Here is a 24,453-nt window from a genome sequence, read left to right as displayed (position 1 = left end):
GAACCCACGGACCGCGAGATCATGACCTGAGCGAAGTCGGACGCCCAACCGACTGAGCCACCCAGGCGCCCCACAAATTTTAAGTTTTGATAAAATCTATCTTGTTTATTTTTTCTTTTGTCACCTGTGCTTATAATGTCATATCTATGAAATCATTGCCTAGTCTATGGTCACAACTATTTACTCCTGTGTTTTCTTCTAAGTGTTTTACAGTTTTAGCTCTTACATTTAGACTTTTGATCCATTTTCAGTTAATGTTTATATATGGTGCGAGGTATAGGTTCAACTTCATTCTTCTGCATATGGATATCTATTTGTCCCAGTACTATTTGTTGAAAATAAAATTATTTCCTCCACTGAGTTGTCTTGGTACTCTTGTCAAAACAAATTGCTCATAATAACCATAAGGGTTTATTTCTGGACCCTTAATTCTTAATAGGCCCTTAATCTCTATTCCATGTCTATCAGCCTTCTGACAGTACTATCTTGATTACTATGACTTGATAGTAAATTTTGAAAATTGCAAGTGTGAATTCTCTGACTTTGCTCTTATTTTACAAAATTCTTTTGGCTATATTAGGTCCCTTGCATTTCCATATGAAATTTAGGATCAGCTTACTCATTTCTGGGGGAAAATGTTACCAGCTGAGATTTAGTAGAAACTGCTTTGAATCTGTAGGTAAATTTGGGGAGTGCTGCCATCATCATAATACTAAATCTTCTGATTCATGAGCATGAGATTTCTTTTCATACATTTAGATCGTATTCTTTAATTTCAACAATTTTTTATAGTTTACAGTGTACAAGTCTTGCACATTTTATGTTAAATGCAATCCTAAGAATTTTATTCTTTTTAATAATATTGTAAGTGAAATTGTGTTCATTTTTGGATTGTTCATTGCTAGATTTACAGAAATACAATTGACTTTTATAAGTTGATCTTCTATCTTGTAACCTTACTGAACTCGTTTATTAGTTCTAATAACTTTTTGTGGCTTCATTAGGATTTTATATGAATGAGATGATGATTGGAGCTGTGAACTGTTTTAATTTAAAAAAATTTTTTTAATGTTTACTTTTGAGAGAGAGAGAGAGAGACAGAGCACGAGTGGGGGAGGGGCAGAGAGGGGGAGACACAGAATCTGAAGCAGGCTCCAAGCTCTGAGTTGTCAGCACAGAGCCTGACGCGGGGCTCGAACCCACAAGCTCATGTGAGCCAAAGTCTGACGCTTAACTGACTGAGCCACATCAATTATTTTTAAATATTGGGGTTTTCTCTCCTACCTTTTAGTGGTGATGTCTAACTTAGTTGCATTGTGAACAGGGAATGTGGTCTACACAATAGATTATTATCATTTGTCGCTTGCTTCATGGCCCTCTGTACGTGGCTGTTTTCATAAATATTCCATATATACTGGAAGAGACATTGTTTTCCAGGGGTTCTGTGTCTAGTTCCAGTATCTTGATTGTATTTAAGCTAGTTCATACGGTGTTTAAATCGTATCCTTACTTTCTCTCACACTTTATCAATTACTTAGAATCTTACGTTACAAATCTCCCATTCTGATAGTGGATTCAGTTTCTCCTTGTATGTGTTAATTTGTGTTTTCTATATATCTGAGACTCGTGTTTGTAGATGCATAGAAGTCTAAAACTGCTCTTTCTTTATCATAAATTGAACCATTTTTAGTGTGTTGTGTCCCTCTTTAGATTTAAAGCTTTTTGCTCTAAAGAGTATTATGCCCCATGTTCAGCTAATTACACCTTTTGGTTATTATTTTCTTATTATACCTCAGGTGCATAGAATTGGACTAAAACTACTTTTAGCTCTTACAAACTCTCATGACTGGTCCATGCATGTGCCACTTTTATTCATTTAGTTAGTTATTATAAATAATGTGAAAGCATCCATGAAACCACGTCCTAAAACAAAAGATAGGATGTAGACAGTAGTCCTCATCAAACATTTGGCTCCCCTGCCTCCCCTCACCTGAAGATAACTATAATCGTGAATCTATAATGTATATTGTTCATTCCTTCTTTTTAATACATCATTTTATTGCATCCATGTGTATATTAAAACACATTTAATTTTGATTGTTTTTATGGAAAGGGGATTGTGTTGTATATAATTTTAAGAGCTTTTTTTCCCACTTAATATAAGTTTGTTAAGATTCCTTCATATTGGGGCACCTGATGGCTCAGTTAGTTAAGTGTTTAACTCTTGATTTTGGCTCAGGTCATGATCTCACGGTTTGCGAGATCGAGCCCTGCATTGGGTTCTGGGTTGATAGCACAGAGCCTGCTTGGGATTCTCTGTCTCCTTCTCTCTCTGCTCCTCACTGCGTGTGCATGCACACACTCTTTCTCTCTCTCTCTTTCCAAATAAATAAATAAACATTAAAAAAAAGATTTCTTCATAATTTTGCACATCACTGTGTTTCTTTCATTTTGACTGTTGTGTAATATTCATCCACTCTTTGATGGGCATTTAGTTTGTTTCCTGGTGTTTGCTATTTGAAAGTACTGCTCTTTTTATTATACATCTCTTTCTGCACATAGGCAAGAGACCTGGGTTACTGGGTCCTAGCGTATGTGAAAGTTCAGTATTAAAAGATAATTCCAAAGTGTTTTCCTGAGGGTTTCACCAATTTACACTTCATCAGATCCTGTGGATTGACTTCCTCCCCAGCATTTGGTATTGTCAGATTTTTTACCTTTTATCAACAAAATGAGCTTAAAGCAATATCTCTTTGTGGTCTTTGCTAGTATTTCTCTAATTGGCTGAACACTGAACATCTTTTCTTATGTTTATTGACTATATGTATTTTCTCATTTGGGAAAGCCTATTTATATCTCTCAAGCATATTTCTGTTGAGTTCACTGAGTTTTTATTATTGAATTTTAGGAAAGTATTTATGTGTTCTTGATATCTGTGTTCTCCAGTTGTGTTGCAAAACTATCCATTCCTGGTTTTTATTTTGCATTTTTATATTTTTTAAAGTGTCTTTTGATTAGCAACAGTTTTTCATTTTAATATAGTCAAGCTGATTAATCATGTGTAATTAATAATCATTTATAATTAATGCTTTCATATTTTGGTGAAGAAAATTTTTTGCTCCGAAGACTAAAGGGTATTCACCTATACTCTCTACTTAGAGTTTAAAAAATTATTTTTAACATTTAATTCCTTATATCATCCAGACTTGTTTTTATATTATATGATAGAAATTCAATTTCATTGGTTTTTTATAGGAGTAGCCATTTTTCCCCCCCAGTCAATCCCTTAATTTCCCACTGATCTCACCTGCCAACTCTATCATGTACCACATCCATATATGTATGGATCCACTTCTGGCCTTTGTTTTATTCCATCAGTCACTCATCTGTTCCTGTACTAATAGCATATTGTCTTGCATTTTAAAAGGATCACTCTGGCTATTATAACTTTCAAGAGAGTTGATCATTATTTATTATTTCTGCAATTTTAGGTATATTACAGCTAATACTGACACAGAAGAACAGAGTTTTCCTGTCCCTAAGGCATTTAACACACACATAGAGGAATTACATTTAGATGTCCTTCTTCAGAAGGTTGATAATTTACGTATGAATGAATCTAGCAAGATGGAGAGTTTTGAACTACTTTGTGACCACAAAGAAAAGGTAAGAGATGTGAGATAATAGCATCTGTATGGTTTTAATTTTTATTTAATCTGCTATCCCATTTATGTTATGACCATAACAATTGGGTTAGTTTACCCAAGCCAAATTGGTTGATGCAAAATTTTTCTATAATCTAAACTAAACTTTAAAAAAGTAAATCTAAGAGTTTATTATGCTCTAAGATCATGAATATGAGAACCAGAGATATGATTATACAGTTTTATTTTTATTTGATATTTATTAATTTGTTGTATTTAATACATACTCTGTAAGATAAAGAATAAGACATACTCCTCTTGGGGCAGGAAAAACTACATTTTAACTTTTCTGTCTTGTAGTTATTAGTGTGACAGCTATCAGTACAGTATTTCAGTCCATTTCTACTAATGGTCGTTTTTCAATGTTTAACATTGGGCTGAATTGGGAAAGCCCATCCTTCCCACTACAACCACCAAAAAAAAGAAAAAGAAAGAAGGAGAAAGACAGAGAAAGAGAGGAAGGAAGGAAGGAAGGAAGGAAGGAAGGAAGGAAGGAAGGAAGGAAAAAAGAAAGGACAGATGTAAGAAGAGGTTCTCAATAGCCCAGTGAGCAATGAATCTTTCTTTCCCATGAGCAATTTAAATCCTTTGTCTGAGGCTTCAGCAACTCTAAACAGATTGTTTAAAAGTTTTTAAATCTCCAGCATTATGATTATATTTTTAGGTAATATAGGTTAAAAATGTGACTGCTCTTTCGAGTATATGTGATCTCTAATGCTCACTGAGACATCATATTGAAGGTAGGTAACTTAGAAATAAGAAGATACTACCACCAGGGAAAACTTACAAATTCTGGTACCTATCAATTCTCTCTTCCATGTTGGTGTAGAGGTAGAGTCTGGATAACATTCATTATTTTTGAGATCCAAATGTAACCCTATTAAATCACTTTTTGTAGCCTGAATATTTGAATTTAAAATTCAAATTTTATGCACAAATTCATTGTATGCACGTGACTAGATTCAGTCATCTATAAATACCAGTTCATCTGCCTAATTTTTTAAAAGTTACAGTGGAAAACATTTATAGTTTCATCAAGTGACTGAGTCAATCTAATGTATAGTGCTATTTTTTCTTTTCAGTTTAGAGATGAAATAGAGTTTATTTGGAGGTTTGCTCGCGCTTATGGAGACATGTATGAGCTATCTACTAATGCACAAGAAAAGAAACATTATGCTAATATTGGTAAGTATTTTATAAAGATTGATTATTCTCAAGTGGCAATTGTTATCTATAATAACCCATCAATGAATTTTAATTAAAGCCAAATTATCTTAGCTAAAACCAATATATTTAATCTATTTTATATATCCTAGTACTGGAAAATACATGTAGTCTAAGGCCAGAAATTTTTTTCAGGACTAAGGTATATATTCTTTAAAAATATTTGAGTATAATAGAATAGACAGCTGAAAAACTCAAATTTCAGATACTAAGTTTATGATAGAAAGACAATTAGGTAATATTTGAGGAACAAGTAAGAGGCAGAGGATAGGTATCTCCAGCACAATTAAAATAACCTTCCTTGACTCCTATAAGGGAGAACTTCAGGTGCCACAAAGAAATAACTACTTAAACTTCAATGTCTTTTTTTTCTCTCTCTTTTTTTAATGTTTTATTTATTTTTGAGACCGAGAGAGACAGAGCATGAGCAGGGGAGGGGCAGAGAGAGAGTGAGACACAGAATCTAAAGCAGGCTCCAGGCTCTGAGCTGTCAGCACAGAGCCCTGCGCGGGGCTCAAACTCACAACCGCGAGATCATGACCTGATCTGAGGTTGGTTGCTCAACCAACTGAGCCACCCAGGAGCCCCGTGTTTTTTTGTTTTTTTTTTTTCAAAATTTATCTCAATAAAACAAGATTAGTCTTGAGTTGATCATTGTTTAAGCTGACTGATCCAGTACATGATGGTTCATGATACTGTCCTCTACCATTTTATGCATATTTTTTGAAATTTTCCCTAGTAACAACAGCATATAACAACATAGTAATAGCCAGAATGTCAAAGCTTTTATACATATCTATTTCTGTCACTTAATATCAAAACTCTTTCTTGCAAAAAGCCTGTTAGCTGCCAATTCTCTGAGCTTTGGGGCAATAATCTGACATCAGACTTCTTTAATTTCTTCTTTTATTCTAAACATTCTCTTCTCCAAGCTTTCTTTCTCTAAGTTAGCATGAGGAAGAAACAGCACGAAAATAATGATACTACACATCTCATTCCACGGTAGTTCCCTGTCTTTTTTATTTCCAAGAAGGAAATATTTCCAAACTCCTTGTAATTATATTCCTTCCACTTGTAGATTTCCTTGCCACATTATTCATCATCAGCTTTGTGGGGCAGTTTTTCTGTAGTGATCCATCTTGCAGGCCATACACAAAATCTAATTCTAGAGAAGAGGTTTGTTAACTCTAGGGTAAATAAAAATTTAACCAAAGAGAAAAAACTGATTTATTTTCGTATCTCCTGAGAAAATCACAGTCTAGCTATGTAAACTGCTAACATAGGAAAGACTTTTTATTGCCTGTAAGCTCCTGCCCTACCCTGGGCATCAGGGGTCGTCCTGTGTGTGATAGGAGGTAGAAATGAGAGCAAAATCACATCTTCTCAGACTGTAGACAAGCTTATGGCTTTGGGGGGGGGGGGGGAGCAGTATCATTGAAATAACCATATATTATAAAGAAACAAATAGAAATACGTTGTGAGTAGAGGAGAATGCAAGGTGTTAAAAGAGTACTCACAGAAAGGATATGATGGCAGCGGCTGGGGGTTGATGCAGGGAAGTCTTTACTGTGAAAGTAAGAGTTTCACTTAGGTGAAATCACTTGGAATCTCTATTTTTAAACGGAGTAGAAGTTTAATTGAGTTCATGGAAGAGGTGGTAAAAATGGAAAAAGAAATAGGCGGGAAGAAATCTGGGGACAAAAATGGAGATTGGAATAGGATGTATCTTAAAAAATGAGAAACCTTTATAGTGTCAAGACAAATGAGTAAAAGCCTATGATGTATTCTACTCATTCACATATTGAAATATATTAAAAATAATTCTTTTTTTTTCTATCCATTTAGGAAATATTTATTTGAAATTACTGTGTCCGGGAGTGATGTTAAAATGAGGGGTTGAGGGAGGGAGAGAAGGAAGAGAGGAGGGAGGTAAATGTGATTAAGTTGGTGCCATGCTAAGGAACTTGCTAGATACATCAACATGGAGACAGCCCAATATACTTCAGTGTTTGGGTAGTGAGTGCTTAGGAAAGGTGATGACAGAGTGTGCTAGAGCTGAGACCAGCGTTGAGGGACACTGGAACTCAGTGTGCGGGAGGAGGACGTGCTGACTCGTTTTCCCCATAATAACATATTTAAAATTGTTACCCCAAGGCATGATTTGATCACTGGAGAGCACAGAATTCCTTCATAAAACTCAGGATGGGGTATAGCATTACACAGTGTGTCTTATAAGCACTCTGATCATAATTTGTATTCCAAGTAAACTATGAATCTTATATCTAAAGGAACATTATTATAATTTCCAGAATTAAGTGATCGATACATGTGCCTCAAGTAGATCACAAAGTACCCATTTTGTAAGTGAAACAGCTGTCCTTTCAGACTTCAGCTACATAAACGAGGCTGCAAAACCAGCCTGCATATGACCGACCCAGCTTCCTTTTGTATTCTCAGGGTTATGGACTCTCCTCTATTTTAGGCTGGTGGTTGTACATTAAAAGCTATTTTTGTTCATTTGGCAAAGTAGCTACATGCTGATTTCATTTTTAACGTTTGTACATTTAAAGCTATGTTTTTTCAATTGTTTATTTAAAAATCACTTTTTGAATATAGGTCTACAATGTAATGTCAGTATTAAAACACTTCACTTTTTAATTTTTTCCACTTTAGGTAGATTTATACATGAGATATTTCCCTTAATGAATAGAGCTATAAAATATAGAAGTGTCCCACCTTAACAAATTAACAGAATGGTTTTAGAATTAAGGATCCTTATTTATAAAGATTACATCATCCACTTAACTTAGAAGAGCATTTTGCAGATCCCTGGATATTCTCTTCAAGACAACAAAATGGAGCAGGGTAAAGGGAGATGGTATAAAACAAAGCAGCCCCTTTTGGAGAAGGATTTTCAGAATGTTGTCCAGTTTCATTGCAAGCATTTTGGTTTTTCAGGCCGCTAGACAAACCTCTATCCAAAGTAATTATGACATTACGAAAAGTTACTTCTAAAACTAAGTGGAATGATTTGGCAGGGTGATTTATGTGTCGAGCCTGTTCGTTTTTGTGCACGATTAGGTAAGCACTTCTCTGGGAAGCCTTCCCTTTGGATGGAGTTCTCTAACATGCTCTCTGTTTTTCATCTCACTTTTGGTTTTTACACGCAATTTGTTTGCTTATATACCTGCTTTCTACTGAAATGTGAACCCTTGGAAGTCAAAAACTGTGTCTTAATTTGACTTTTTATTCCCAGAGATTATGATACGACACTCAGAAGGCATACAGTAAATGTCGGTCAATTATAGAACGATTTTTATTAATGCTTTTAAATAATGATTGGATGACTTTTCTTGCACTTGGTTACATCGCTTAGTCCAGTGAGCTTAAAACCTGAGCATTCATCAGAATCTCTACAGGCTAGTTAAAACAGATTGCTGAGCCCCAGACTTTGTTATAGGGTAAGTCTCTCTTTTAGCCAAAAATCTGCTTTTCTGTAAGTGATGCTTCTGGTCTTAGGAGCATATTTTAGGAACCACTGACTTAATTCAGTAATCTACCCTTCCCCCCCCACCGACTCATGTGAAGGTACTAAATGCAAGTACATTTTTCTTTCAGGGAAGACATTGGGGGAAAAAGCTATTACTAGAGCACCCATGAATGGGCATTGTCATCTGTGGTAAGTACATAGAACTTACGCAGTCTTTTAGAATTCTCATATGCCTCTATATAAGTTACGATCGATTTTTAAGATATTATTGACCCTTTAACCTGTCAGTCACTTCACTGAAAAATATATTTAATAGATAGCAGAGTAACTATTCTTAGTCTCATGTATTTTACAATATGTATATTTTAAATATACATATTCAAGGTAAACTTTTATCGAAGATTTCATAAGTGAATCTACCAAGTGCAGCCCCTTCGAACATGATAAATTCTAATTAAGTGTGATTTAACATTTTATTTGAAAACAAATATCAAAGTGATATCATGCTTCTAAATGAAATGTGAAAAGAATGCTTCACAGGATAAAAGCATATCGCTCATTTTTTATACCTTAATGAGCTTGTGTATACTAATACTACAGGTCAAAGAGAAGTCGTGTATAATATAAGAAAGCTCAAACAAAGGGAATTTAATTCGTTGCATGGGTGTAGCTGACTACCCTTGGGGAAACAAATATATTCTTGAATATGTTTTATTTTGGATCCTTTGTTTGTTTAGAATTATAAAACACAAATAAGAAGACATATATTGTTTTTAACTAACACTTTGTAGTTGCATTTTTACAACATTTTTTAGTTCCTTGCGGCAATACAGGTAGTTCAGGTGCTAGAAAGATGACAGTAATAAATTAATTTATGACCCTTCTCTCAGACCTCGGTTTCCAGAAATCCACCCCTCTTTGGAATTATTTTATTCTCCTGGAGCACTTTGAGGCAGAAATGGCTCCCTTTCTGCAGGTCTGCATTTGCCCCACAGGGAATTGGTTTCACTCCACCAACTCTCAAGTGCAAACCTGTTTATTTACTCTGCCACCAGCAGGGGGAGCTCCACTCACACCGTCCTCTTCAAGCCTCTCTGGTTAGGAGTCAAGGACATTTTCTATGTCCCTGGAGGGACACAGGCCAAAATAAAAATAGATCTTTTGACCTGCTCTCACTTTGCCTAAGACGAGGTGCAAGCTTGCCCCGGCCCCCTCCACGAGGGGAAAGCCACAGGACTGTGGAAGCCACAGTCCCCAGAACAGTTCTATCCACAGGAGCCCTCACTCCTCCACCTCCCGCCAGGAGAAAGGTACTTTTGCAGTTAGCGTCTTGGTACATATCTTTAGGGTCATTTTCCCAATGTATGAGGGTATTATTTCTATAACCAAATTTACCTTCTCATCTAATTTGCACATTAATATCAATAAATTAACATATGTATGCCTTAAAGTACTTCCTTTCTTCCACTTTTAGTGGTAACTATAATGAATTTGTACTGATCAAGCCACACTCTCTTCATGTCCTCTGATATTGGGAGTGTTTGGAAGCTAATTGGCCAGATTTAGAGGCAGAAAAAGGACCCAAGCCCTCCTCTTAACTCTGATCTGCTCCTCCCCCCATAAGTTTGTCATAAATGACAAACTTTGGCCAGGCCAACCGCCTATTTTTATAAATAGTTTTACTGGCTCACAGCCCCGTCCGTGCATTTGTGCACAGCTGTGAGGTTCAGTAGTTGCAACCTTGACTCTCTGACCCGAAGCCCAAAATGTTTGCTACCTGGCCCTGCAGCACAACTTTGCACATCCATGACTGAAAGGACTATGTGATGGCTTATAAGCTTCAGTTTGAAATACAAGATGCAATCTTCAGGAATAATTATCAGAAAGGATTCACACTGAGGGGATCATTGAAAAACAAATAGCATCTTAAGACTTGTTTTCCATCTTCATTTCTTCCTGAAAGCTTCAAAACTTTAAGTCTTCATAAAGCTGTCCACAAAAATGTTGTTATTTTTGTTGAACCAGCCCAAAATACTTCTAGGATCAAGAGAGTAAAGTCGCTGTGGCTTTGTAGTTTGTCAGCCCCATGGGCTTGGCCGTAATTACAAATAATATCTTACATATTTGTTGTGCTCTACTGTTCACAAATTGTATCCACATGACTTACAGCACGTGATTTACAGAACAACCTGTTTCCGTTTTAGGGGTTAGGGTGAGCAAGGTAGTGTATGGGGGAGGTGTGGGGGGGGATAGGTTGTTAGTGAGCAAGGGTCACACAGTAAGTAGAAAAGCAAACACCAGATCTTTTATTCGTATATACTTGGTATTCTATTACATTATTCTTCCTCTGCTTTCTCACGGCATAAATAGCATTTGTGCTGAATCAGAAGTACCACAGGGAAAGTAATGGAGTTATTTTAGTAGCTGTTGACACAGGAATGTTTGTCACTTATTAAAGGTATATTCCATATCAATGCCAAGAAAATACAGAATTTTTGTCAAAGCATGTATGGTGAGAATGACCTCTAGATGGAGGTAAAAGACCATTTTGCGAATTAACATTCTTCAGCCTTCCCATCAACATGAGATGGTTTGTGAAATAAGATTTTAAATTGCATTTTTAAAGATGAACAATATACAAGAACAACAACAACAACAACACACACGCGTGCGCGCACACACACACACACACACACACACACACACACAGACATAGGTGGAACTGATCGCCAGAAAAGAAATGATGATCCTTTGGGAAAAAAGTGGTCAGGTGAACTTTGAATTTATGATATCTAGAAAGATAAATAATATTTTAGACTGTAAAGAAAAAAACTTCAAAACAGATTGGGAAATGCGTAAGACTGTAGGACAGATTATTATAAGGGAAATGTGCCTGTTTCATGCAATGGTATTCATAAGTCATAGTTTTTGTTTTTCCTTTTTCTCCTCGCTCAGAGTCAGTTGGAGAGAATGTGCTGAGACAGCACTATTAATGCCTCGAGGTGTGCATTACATCAACCTGATGCTGATGTTCAGAAAATAGATGATTGATCCTAGATCAGTGAACACAGATTCTTTTCTTTTGCTTCCAGTACAAATGTTTCGTTCTATAAATCTCTGGTTGAGAAAGTTCATATAGATCCAACAGATTTTTCTAAAAATGTGACATGATTTGTTTTTTTAATTTTTCTGCCAGTGTAGAGAGTAGGGAAATTGAACTAGTATATGTGAATTTAAGCAAGGCAGTGAGGTCAGTTTACTTACCACATTCTTGTGGACAAGATATAGAAATGTGGGCAGGCCTCTGGGTTACCCATATTGAGAGAAGGGTTTAAGCCAGTTGTTCAACAGAGTAACTGTTGGCAACATCACTATCAACCTGGAGACGATTCCAGGATTCCACGTCTGTATCTTAGACACTAGTGTGTTCCATAATTTGTCAGTGGATGAAGATATAATAAGTATGTAATAAAAGTTGCAAGTAACACAAAATTATGAGGAACAGAGTGTATGATGGGTGACAAGAGTAATTCAAAAGACTTTCACATTAGAAACAAAAGATTTTCATATATGTGAATGAATAGAGATACACGTGGAAGGAGGGATGGAAAGAAAAGTGTCAAAATTTAATTTAGGGGAAAACATGAAAATTTGGATAACGTGGGGAGTTTAGTTAATAATAACATATTAATTGGGGTACATTGCAAAAATTACATATCAATCTTGTCTGACAGTGTTAGTACAGTTGTGATAAATGTACTGTAGTAACGTAAGATGTATACAGTGGAGAAAACTGAGTAATGGGTATATGGGAACTCTCTCTACCATCTTTGCAACTTTTCTATAAATTTCAAGCTATTTTAAGATAAAAGCTTATTGGGGCACCTGGGTGGCTCAGTCGATTAAGTGCCAGACTTTTGGTTTAGGTTGTGATCTCACAGTTCGTGAGTTCGAGTCCCACATCAGGCTCTGTGCTGACAGCTCAGAAACTGGAGCCTGCTTTGGATTCCGTGTCTCCCTCTCTCTCTACCCCTTGCCCACTCACACACACACTCTCTCTCTCTCTCTCTCAAAATTAAAGAAACATTAAAAAAAATTTTTTTAATAAATAAAAGCTTATTTTTTTAAATAAAGTGACCTAAGGTTTTAAATACAAATAATGCCCACAATAGAAATGGGGGAATTTGGGGATGTAGCTGTGTGGAATTTTGCTCCACTTTCTGGAACTCCCTGGGAGGAATGATAAAGCAGAACGACAGAGAGAATTTCAGAAGAACATGGTCAGACCGGAGGTGACAGTAACGGTTTTCCAGGGGAGCTCACGAGTCCAGTAATCTATTCCTACAAACTCAATCTCTGGTGGGTGGTGAGAGGTATGTGTCAGGCAATGTGATGGTAGAATTTGTGAATAGTAACATCTCCTAATCTGGTTAAGTTCTCAGGTCACTTTTGATAGGTTGATTTAGTCATCATTCTTGTTTCTACTGTTGCAGATTTGGTTGATTGTATAGAAACTGAAAATTAAGAGGTCAAAAAAGTCATAACTGAAAAGTGACCATTTTATTGTTTGTCATAAGTTGTGCAAATTGTGGGATCTTTTGTGCTCGGGAATGGTCTCACTGTTCCAAATTAAGAAAATTGTTCACTTCATTTTTGTACTTGAAAGTTCTGCTTATCCACACAAATGATCAAGATAAATACCCAAAGTTACATCTTTCATTTCAGTTATGATAATGCAAGTAGCAATTAATACCTACTCTTCAAAGATTTAGGTAAATGAATATTTTGCACAGACAGAAACCCTCTGAATATGAAAAGTAATATATCCCCAGGTTTTGGAGTGAGCAAATTGCTAAACAAATATTGCACCCAACTTATTTCAAATAATTATTGATGTAACTTTTGTATTCCCAGTGGGAAAAAAAAGCAAACAATTCATGGGATGCCATATTCTCGTATGCAGTGTTTCCAAGGAAGGATTGAAGGTCATGGGGAATTTTTTGGAAAAGCGTATTCATGGGGCATCTAGGTGGCTCAGATGGCTGAGCGTCCAACTCTTGATTTTGGCTCAGGTCACGATCTCACGGTTTTTGTCATTGAGCCCCACGTCAGCCTCTGTGCTGATAGTGCAGAGCCTGCTTGGGATTCTGTCTCTCCTCCCTCTCTGCCCCTCCCCCTACTTTCACTCTCTTTCTCTCTCTCTTTCTCAAAATAAATAAACAATTTTTTTTAAAACTTTCAAGAAAAAGAAAAGTGGAGGTGCCTGGGTGGCTCAGTGGGTTGAGCATCTGACCCTTGATGTCAACTCAGGTCATGATCTCATGGTCTGTGAGTTCGAGCCCTGTGTTGGGGTCTGTGCTGACAGTGCAGAGCCCGCTTGGGATTCTCTTTCTCCCTGTCTCTCTGCCCCTACACGCCCCCCCTCAAAAATACATAAATAAACTTTTTAAAAAAAGTGTATTTTGAAATTACCTTTGACTTTGTTTGTTTTAGTCATGATACTTATTTTTGTTTTCAAATGATATCAAGGGAGGCCGTGACATTTTTATTTTTAATTCTATTAAGGAGGAACAGGGATATGATGACACAATATATTTTTTCAATTTATCACTGTTATGACTAGACTTTTTCTGAGAGCCTCTTTGTGACTTTGATGCTGATGATGGTGATAGAAGCAGCTAATATTTCTTGAAACTCACTGTGTGCCACGTAGTATTCTAAGCAATTACACGTTTTAGGTATCTTGCCCTTGTGGCACACATACGAGGTAGACGGTGTGAGTATCCTCAGTAATAGCTGAGGAAACCAGCCTCATGTTAATGTCAAGTATTTATTATTTTTAGGGCCCTTGTATCTATCTGAATCCTTTCATCAAATATTAATGAATGCTTTAGAGATATTCTTAAAATGTTTACTTGGTATATTTGATTAAAAAGTTCACGCACTATCCACTGTTTTTATCCTTTTCAGGTATGCAGTCTTGTGTGGCTATGTGTCTGAGTTTGAGGGCTTACAAAATAAAATCAACTATGGACATCGCTTCAAGGTATTTCTTGATATTAAAGATATTTTAATGTAGCTATGTGTACCATTAAAAGGCATAAATCAAATTATTTAATAAATGGATCTCTCACGGTGTGTGGGTGGCTCAGTCACTTAAACGTCCAACTCTTGATTTTGGCTCAGGTCATGATCTATTGGTCATGGAATTGAGCCCATGACAGGCTCCATGCTGGGTATGGGGCCTGCTTCAGATTCTTTCTCTCCCTCTCCCTCTGCCCCTCCCCTGCTCATGCGCTCTCTCTCTCTCTCTCTCACTCTCAAAAAAAAAGTTATAAAACCCAAATTAATCTCAATCTCAAGAAGTTTATCTTTTTAATTTTTATTTTATTTTTTCAGTGTTTATATATTTATTTTGAGAGAGAGAGCATGTGCGAGAAGGGGAGAGGGGCAGAGCGAGAGGGAGAGAGAGAATCCCAAGCAGGCTCCACGCTGTCAGCAAAGAGTCCAAGGTGGGGCTCCAGCACACGAACTGTGAGATCATGACCTGAGTCAAAATCAAGAGTCAGAAGCTTAACTGCGTGAGCCACTCAGGTGTCCCTATCTTTTTTATCTAAATGAAGTGACAGTCTTTAAATAGTACTGTGCCAAAAAAATGAAACGTATTTGAGTGATTGAAGATTATTATTCTAGATCCTGAAAGAACTTACATAGTGGATGAGTATTATTTTTTCAAAGACAGGATTAGTCTTTTGGTGATGAGTTCACCAACATCAGAAACATGATTGGGACTAATTAGTTAACATTACTTGCATATTGACTTGGTGGAAGGAATAGAATCCAATCTGGGACTTAAACTTACCATGATAAATGAATAAAATACTTGCGTATTGATTTGGTGGGGGGAATAGAATCCAATCTAGGACTTCAACATACAGTGATAAATGAATAAAATAAGTAGTATACGTGTAAATCATTTGTAATGTGCCTGTAGCTTTGATAGCTCAATAAATGAGCTAAGAAGTTTCTTTGTTTTCCAGCTCCCTATACCCATTTTGATAATGTCAGGGGAACAGCTTCCTCCACAACCCAGTTCTGCTATTCTGTCTTCCATTATATCCTAATCACTTGAAACTTGCAAGCGTGCTGCTGAATGAGTATTAGCTAGGCAAGTCATGGGCAGACAAAAGCGTCACTTGGAGGTTTTCTACTTTTTATAGTGACGTTGGCTTTAAATTACCCATAGCTTAATGAAATCATCATCACAGTCAGGTTCTAGTTGTGAGCACTCATTTCTGATAATTGAATTATTGGTATGACGTCTTATGTTAACGGTAGGGATTAAGGAGGGGGACTAAACAACACCATAAAGCCCCTTTGAATTTCGACACAGCTGCATTCAACACCACCTGAACCCTGAGAGATGGTATTTGTTTTGGACTTTTCTTTTAGGAGCATCTGGATAAAGCAATCCAGTTTTTACCCGAAGAACCTTTTTTGTATTACCTCAAAGGAAGATACTGTTATACTGTAAGCCGAATGTTTTTATCCATAATTCTTATCTCAATATACTTTGATTACGTGATATATTTTTAGTGACTTATTCTTTCTTTAGTTGTCTCACCAGGTGGCTGCTGTAGGGAAAATGATAAAATCAGTACGTGTTTTATGAGTTTATGATTGATTGGTTTATATACCATGTTACATATGGCATGTGGTTTTATATGTATACATAGATATCTGTGCTTTTCCACCTACCACCTCTCCATTTCCCCTCACAACAATCACACCGTCTCCTTTGTGCTCTCTCAATTGGCGATCAGCCACCTACCTGCGTGTGCCCTGTGTTGGTGTCCTACTCTTTGTTTCGTGAGAGGACTTTGTCACTTAACAGAGTGTCTTGAGCATTTATGTGCCTACTGTTCTTGCCTTGAAAGACCTGAATTTAGAAAAGGACATGAAATATATAGGAATAAATAAAGGCAGCTGGCGAGTCTAAGCCCCGGTGTGTTAAGTGACATTAGTTTATAGAAAATTAACATAATGTGAAAATACGTCTTCAGGGATGCATGAAAAAATTATGCTTAAGAGAAATGCTATTTCTGAATGAGAAGATTAGCATAAGCAAAAGAGGAAGCTTGTTAGTTGAGGTTTGAAGATTAGGAATGGAAAAGGAAGCTTTTTTGTTGAACACCTGCTATGTATCAAATGTGCAGTTTATACTTTATATTTTTTATCTCCTTTAATCCTTAAAACAGCCCTGTAAGCAGTTTTTATTATGCCAGTTTTTGATATTAAGAATCTGAGTCTTCATGAAGGTACAAGACTCCAAAGGCTTAAAACCCACCAACCCGACCTCACACGAGTCTGGGGCTTGAATGTACATTATATGTTTAGGCTTAAAAAACCCAAGAAGGAGGGGCGGCCAGGTGGTTCAGGTCACGATCTCACGGTCTGTGGGTTCGAGCCCCGCGTCGAACGGCTGATGGCTCAGAGCCTGGAGCCTGCTTTGGATTCTGTGTCTCCTTCTTTCTCTGCCCCTCCTCTGCCCATGCTCTGTCTCTCCCTGTCTCTCAAAAATAAATGACTGTTAAAAACAAACACCAGCCTGCAGCCTACCAGTGCGGAGCCCCTGCCACCCTCAGGGCCCTGGAGGTGCTGGTTGCGTGGTGGGCCTCTGGAAGACCCGACCCACGCTGTGCCCCGGGATGGCTCTGCGGCCGCCAGGTGAGGCCAGATCCAAGGGCAACATGTGCTACCTGCCTAGGGCGGCCCAGGGCGCCCCCAACACCTGGACGCCTCCTGCACACCTTTCCCGGCCTGTGGCCGCTATGGGAACATGCTAACCGCTGCGGGGGAAGATGTTCAACTTTTCCCACAGCTGGAGGCCGCCATGCCTGCATCCCACGCTATGTCCCCCTTTGCCTTCCGGTGCGGTCCGCGCCTCCCTTGCTGAGCTCCAACCTGGCCCTGTGGAGGGAGCGGCTCTACGATCCGCCCTGGTACAGCAAGCCACCAGCGCGGTACCCAGTTCCCCAGCTCCCCAGAGAGGTGCCCCACTTCCTCAACAGCAGGCATGAGTATACAGGCGCCACCAGTGAAGGCTTGGGCCATACTGGTGGCCGACGCGACAGTGGCCAATGCCGTGGACCTGAAATTTTCATGCCGCCGCCGGCTGCGAACACTTCCCGGTGACCTGAGGGGGTGGAGGCCTCCCAGTTATTATCTTTCTCCCCCAGCAAGTGGTCTGAGGAGGGCTCCAAACTCCTGAACCAGCAAGGGAAGTCATTTTCCCGGGTTCCTGGTCCCCACAGACAGCTCTGGATCTGCTTCTCTTTGTCGAACTCTGGGTAAAGACTCCTTCAACTACCAGAAGGTCTCTGCCTCAAGCAGACGATGTTTGGTGAAGTGTGGAATTTTTGGTGCATTCTGCAGTAGCCTTGTTGCCAAAGGAGTCAGGTTTGGACCTTTTCAAGGTAAAGTGGTCAATGCCAGTGAAGTCAAGACCTATGCAGACAGTTCTCTGATGTGCGAGGCCGTCAAAGGTGGTCATTTGAGCCACTTTATAGATGGAAAAGGAGGTGCAGGGAACTGGATGTCCTCTGTCAACTGTGCCTGTTTCCCCAAGGAGCAGAGCCTGGTTGCAATGTCAAAGGCAGATATCTTACGAGAGCTGCAAGGATATCTGCCAGAACCAAGAGCTCCTTGTGTGGTATGGAGACTGCTATGGAAAGTTTTTGGACATTCCCGTGAGCCTTTAGCTCACAGAACAGAGGAAGCAGGTGCCTGGGCCCTCTGAAGAGTCTGCAGAAGGCTACAGGTGTGAAAGATGTGGAAAAGTATTTACCTACAAATATTACAGAGACAAGCACCTCAAGTACACCCCTTGTGTGGACCAGGGTGATAGGAAATTTCCCTGCTCTGTCTGCAAACGATCCTTTGAGAAGTGGGACCAGCTCCGGATCCCTGTCCTGCACGTTCACGAGAAGCACCAGCCTCACAAGTGTTCTACGTGTGGGAAATGCTTCTCTCAGTCTTCCAGCCTAAACAAACACACGAGAATCCACTCTGGAGACAGACCATCCCAGTGTGTGTATTGCACAAAGAGGTTCACTGCCTCTAGCATCCTCTGCACATATATCAGGCAACACTCGGGAAAAGCCCTTCAAATGCAAGTACTCTGGTAAATCTTTTGCATCCCATGCTGCCCATGACAGCCGCATCTGTCACTCACGCAAGGAGGATGATGGCTGCTTGGGCAGCATCTGTGGAAAATCCTTCCCGGATCAAGAAGCCTTCTACTCCCACACGAAGCTTCACGAAGGCTACTGGCCCTCAGAGAGTATGGGGACAATGTAAAAACTAAAAGCTAGGATTCTGTCTTTGTTTTCCTTGCTTATGGGTGTGTCGTACGGACAGATGATAGTTATGCTAAGATGAGAAACAGAAAAATGGAACCGGCCAAAATGCTGAGTTTAACTGATTTCACCAGCTTTCACAGAAATATTATTCACAATTTAAAAAAAAATTAATGTTTGTTTATTTTTGACAGAGAGAGAGAGAGAGCATGAGCAGGAGAGGGGCAGAGAGAGAGGGAGACACAGAATCCAAAGCAGGCTCTAGGCTCCGAGCTGTCAGCACAGAGCCTGATGCGGGGCTCAAAACTCACAGATCGCGAGATCATGACCTGAGCCGAAGTCAGACACTTAACCGACTGAACCACCCAGGCGCCCCATTGTTATTCACAATTTTTAACAAGAACGGAATTTTGGTGAATTTACCTAAAAGTAGTGAAAGCTGGCTCTTAATAGAGCTTAAGGGTCTGGAAACTCAACACAAACCCTGAGAGAAGGACACTAGGGGTAAAGTTTGATTTTTGTGATGAAAAAGACCTTTTCTCTGTTTTGGACCCCAATTGTCATGCCTGTGGCCATCACCTGGTCTCTTCTTCATAGAATAAATTCTTTAAAAGTTAAAAAAATAAAAATAAAAATAAAAACAAACAAGCAAACAAAAACCCAAGAAGGAAATTCTGATTTAAAGTGGATCCTGATCTTCATGGCATAAACAAATGGCAGAAGCTAATGTTGATCTTCCCTGGAAGAATATACATGCACACAGGCCTTATAAAACTGCAGAGTAGCCCAAGGATGATGAGGTCACAGTCAAAAATAATAGAATATACAAAGAAATAAGCCATCAAGTATGACAGTCAACAGAAACCAAAATCAGGAATAGATCTAAAAGGACTTCAGATCTTGGAACCGTGGAATATACAACGTTAAATAGCTACTTGTACAGTGTGGTTTTTTCTTTTTTTCAAATAAAAGGAATCGGGGAGAGGGGAATGGATGAGGAGCATGAGACTACAAAACTGACCAGGTAGATTAGAAAAAAGATAAGATAAATTTTGGTATAAAAGTCTATTATTTCACATTAAAAGAAAACTCAGTGGAAAGATTTAGCAGTTGATAGGCACCACTAAAGAGAAAATTAGTGAACTTTAAGGTAAATCTGAAAAGGTTGCCTGGAGTGCAGCACAGAGGAACAAAGAGATAGAAAATATGAAGGAAAGATAAAAAGACATAGAAGGGAAGAAAGGATATTGCACAGTGCTAAATTTTCATGTGCTCTTGGTAATTAATAAAACAAGAAGGCAAAAAAAAAACATATTAAGCATGTAAAACATTGGAGCTTCCCATTTAATAACCTTGATCTAATACACACATAAAAATAATGTACCACTGGAGGATACACATTTTTCCAGTATATGTAGAGTGTTCACAACATTGACCAATATGAGGTCATGAAGCAAGTCTTAATAAATTTCAAAGAATCGATATCAAACAGGTTTCCTGATCATAATGCAATTAAATTCAAATTATGAAATAAAACAACTTAAGAAACATAAGTCTTGAAATAAGAAATTATAATTAAAAAAACAACAAGGAGATGCCATTTATTCTTACTCATTTGATAAAATTTATAAATATCCGTGTAAGATGTTGCAAAGATATGGAGCAACAGGAACTTTTGCATTGTTGTAGGAGCATGCTGCTTTGGGAATAATTGGATACTAGCTTTTAAATCTGATTACTTGCCTACCATATGACCCACAGTGGTGCCTACCCTAGAGAGAGTCTTGCAAATGTACTCTGGAAGGCATGTACAAGAATGCCTGCAGCAGCCTTGTTCCTAAGAGCAAGAAAATGAAAAAGATCCAAATGTCCATTTACAAAAGAGTGGATGAAAACTCACTGACATATGTTTAAATGATGGAATGTTTCACAGCTATTTAAACGACAGAACTTCAGTCACACTCAGCAACCTGGATAAACTCTTAAAACTGTAATAAGTGAAAAAAATGAGTCATAGAAAGAAATAAACAACATGGTATCATTTTTTTTAAAGTAAAAAAAAAAAGCAAAAATAAACAGAGCAATAAGTAACACTATGTAGGAAGGCAAGAGAATAATTTTGTTTAATAGAGGTTAATGGCTACTAGAAACCTAGAAGATGATACTGGGAAGGAAGGCACTTGATGGGGTTGAGAGAGTATCAGTACCCTCTTAAGTATTCATTTCTGAATCCTTTTAATCTTTTATGATAAACCTCTAATATTCATATTTGGGAAAAAAGAAAAGTTTTTAAAAGGAAGCAAAAAATACTGTGCATCCCCTGTAGAAGAGGACTGACGCACACAGCTTGCAAGCACCGTGCCCCTGCCCACATGTGCTTTGCAGAGTGGCCCAGCTGGCCCCTGTCTTGGCAGCAGCTGCACATCTCCTGTGGAAAAGGACCAGCACCACCTTGTTAAGGGTACACACCCTGCCCACTATGTTCAAGGGCAGGAGATATATCTGACTTTCCTAACACAGAGAAACAGGCACAGAGAGTTAGGCAAAATGAGGAGACAGAGGAATGAAACAACAGGACAAAATCACAGCAAGAGACCTAAGGGAAACATAGATAAGTAATATGCCTGATAGAGAATTTAGAGTAATGATCACAAAGCTACTCACTGGACTTGAGAAGAGAGTGGAGGACATCAGCAAGACCCTTAACGCAGAAATAGCAAAGAACCAATCAGAGTTGAAAAACTCAATAATTGAAATTAAAAGTGCACTGGATGGAATAAATAGCAAGCTAGAAGAAACAGAAGGACGAATCAGTGATCTGGAGGACAGAGTAATAGAAAGGAATCAAGCTGAGCAAGTGAGAGAAAAGAAATTATGCAAGATGAGAATAGACTTAGGGAACTCAGTGACTCCATCAAATGTAATAACAATTGCGTTATAGGGATCCCAGAAGAAGAATAAGAGGAAAAAGAGGGCAGAATATTTGAAGAAACAATGACTGAAAACTTATTGATTTTGGAGAAGGAAACAGAAATTTAGATCCAGGAGGTACAGAGATCCCCCAACAAAATCAACCCAAGGAGGTCCACACCAAGACATATAGTAATTAAAATGGCAAAAAGCAGTGGTAAAGAATTTTAAAAGCAGCAAGAGAAAATAAAACAGTTACATATGAGGGAAACCCCGTAAGGCTAGAGACAGGTTCTTCAACAGAAACTTTGCAGGCCAGAAGGGAGTGGCATGATATATTCAAAGTGCTGAAAAGAAAAAAATCTATAGCCAAGAATACCCTATCCAGCAAGGCTATCATTCGGAATAGAAGGAAAGATAAAGAGTTTCCCAGACAAACAAAAATTAAAGGAATTCAGGACTATTAAACCAGCCCTATAAGAAATGTTAAAGGGGACTCTGTGAGTGGAAAGGAAAAACCATCAATAAGAGTAAGAAAGGTAGAAAGTACAAAAGCAATAAAAATAAGTATATCTTTTCAAATGCCCATGGAACATTCTCCAGAATAGATCACATGTTAGGCCATGAAACAAGTCTCAACAAATTCAAAAAGTCATACCATGCATCTTTTCTGACCACAACGCTGTAAAACTAGAAATCAACTGCAAGAAAAAATCTGGAAAGAACACAAATACATGGAGGTTAAATAATATGCTACTAATCAATGGATGAGTCAACCAGAAAATTAAAGAGGAAATAAAAAAAATACATGGAGGCAAATGAAAATGAAAACACAATAATCCAAAATCTTTGGGGTCCAGCAAAAGTGGTTCTAAGAGAGAAGTTTATAGCAATACAGGTCTACCTCAAGAAGCAAGAAAAATCTCAAATAACCTAACATGACACCTAAAACAGCTAGAAAAAGAAGAACCAACAAAACCCAAATCCAGCAGAAGGAAGGAAATAATAAAGATTAGAGCAGAAATAAATGATACAGAAAAAGAAGGGAAGGAAGGAAGGGAAGGCAGGAAGGCAGGAAGGAAGGAAGGACGGAAGGACAGATCAGTGAAACTAGGAGTTGGTTCCTTAAAAAGAGCAACAAAATTGATAAACCTCTAGCCAGACTCATCAAAAAAACAAAAACAAAAACAAAAACAAAAAGAGGACTCAAATAGAAACAAAAGAGGAGAAATAACTGACCCCACAGAAATACAAAGGATTATAAGAGAATATTATGCAAATTTATCCCAACAAACTGGACAACCTAGAAGAGATAGATAAATTCCTAGAAACTATATAACCTACCAAAACTGAAACAGGAAGAAATGCAAGATTTGAGCAGATTGATTACCAGCAGTGAAATTAAATAGTAATTTAAAAACTCCCAACAAATAAAAGTCCAGATGGTTTCACAGGTGAATTCTACCATATATTTAAAGAAGAGTTAATACTTATTCTTGTCAAACTTTTCTTAAAAATAGAAGAGGAAGGAAAACTTCCAAATGCATTCTAATAGGCCAGCATTACCCTGATTCCAAAACCAGATAAAGACACACTACAAAAAATAACTACAAGCCAATATCTCTGATGAACATACATGCAAAAATCCTCAACAAAATAATAGCAAACCAAATCTAACAATAGATTCAAAAAATCATTTACCATGATCAAGTGGGATTTATTTCTGGCATGCAAGAGTGGTTCATTGTTTGCAAATCAGTCAGTGTGATACATCACATTATTAAGAGAAAGGATAAAAACCATATGAACATTTCAATAGATGCAGAAAAAGCATTTGACAGAGTAAATATCCATTCATGATAAACATGCTCAACAAAGTTGGTTTAGAGGAAACCTACCTCAACATCATAAAGGCCTTATGTGGAAAAACAGCTAACTGAGAGCTTTTCCCCTAAGGTCAGGAACAATGCAATGATGTCCACTCTCACCACTTTTATTTAACATAGTACTGGAAGTCCTAGCCACAGCAATCAGACAAAAAGAAGGAGAAGGGAAAGGGGAAGAAGAAGGGGAAGAAGAAGAAATACAAGGCATTCAAATTGGTAGGGAAGAAGTAAAACTTTCACTATTTGCAGTTGGGAGAATCTATATATAGAAAAAATAAAGACTTCCTCGAAAAACTACTAGAACTAATAAATGAATTCATTCGGGTCACAGGATAAGAAATCCCCATGTACAGAAATCTGTTGAATTTCTAAAAGCAGCAGAAAGAAAAATTAAGAAAATGATCCCAGGGCACCTGGGTGACTCAATTGGCTGAACGTCTGACTTTGGTTTAGGGCATGATCTCACAGTCCGTGAGTTCGTGCCCCATGTTGGGCTCTGTGCTGTCAGCTCAGAGGCTGGAGCCTGCTTCAGATTCTGTGTCTCCCTCTCTCTCTGCCCCTCCCCCACTCACACTCTGTCTCTCTCTGTCCCTCAAAAATGAATAAAATGTTCAAAAATTAAAAAAAGAATCCCATTTACTATTGTAGCAAAAATAATAAAATACCTAGGAATAAACTTAAAGAGGTGAAAGACCAGTACTCAGAAAACTATAAAACATTAATGAAAGGAACTGAAGATAACACAAAGAAATGGGAAGACATCCATACTCATGTATTGGAACAACAAATATTGTCAAAATGTCTATACTCTCCAAAGCAATCTATAGATTTGATGCAATCCCTATCAAAATACCAACAGCATTTTTCACAGAACTAGAACA

At 38.0% G+C, this 24,453-nt stretch overlaps 2 protein-coding genes across 5 annotated transcripts in view; both read left to right on the top strand.

The window, feature by feature from the left end:
- The window catches only part of RMDN2 (regulator of microtubule dynamics 2), a 76,560-nt gene that overhangs the window by 30,053 nt on the left and 22,054 nt on the right, over nt 1–24,453 (top strand). For 3 of the 4 annotated variants that reach the window (XM_019447282.2, XM_019447271.2, XM_053890996.1), the window contains 5 exons: nt 3,492–3,666; nt 4,787–4,889; nt 8,547–8,607; nt 14,389–14,464; nt 15,871–15,948. In XM_019447282.2, the coding sequence (XP_019302827.1) occupies nt 3,492–3,666; nt 4,787–4,889; nt 8,547–8,607; nt 14,389–14,464; nt 15,871–15,948 (493 nt within the window). The remainder of the gene's footprint in view (nt 1–3,491; nt 3,667–4,786; nt 4,890–8,546; nt 8,608–14,388; nt 14,465–15,870; nt 15,949–24,453) is intronic. The other variant, XM_053890995.1, reaches the window with a different exon arrangement.
- On the top strand, nt 15,958–19,014 carry LOC109265770 (uncharacterized). Its single transcript, XM_053890997.1, has one exon. It carries the CDS (start codon nt 17,002–17,004, stop codon nt 17,611–17,613), a length of 612 nt encoding a protein of 203 aa, XP_053746972.1. The 5' UTR covers nt 15,958–17,001; the 3' UTR covers nt 17,614–19,014.

The sequence above is a fragment of the Panthera pardus genome, unplaced genomic scaffold, assembly GCF_024362965.1.
Source record: "Panthera pardus isolate Hobbes unplaced genomic scaffold, ASM2436296v1 HiC_scaffold_26, whole genome shotgun sequence".
NCBI classification, from domain to species: domain Eukaryota; kingdom Metazoa; phylum Chordata; class Mammalia; order Carnivora; family Felidae; genus Panthera; species Panthera pardus.
This window is presented reverse-complemented; position numbering and strand designations above follow the sequence as displayed.

Bases quoted from the DNA above. Each gene is read 5' to 3' on its own strand.
- LOC109265770 (XM_053890997.1), top strand. From the start codon at position 17,002: ATGACTGTTAAAAACAAACACCAGCCTGCAGCCTACCAGTGCGGAGCC.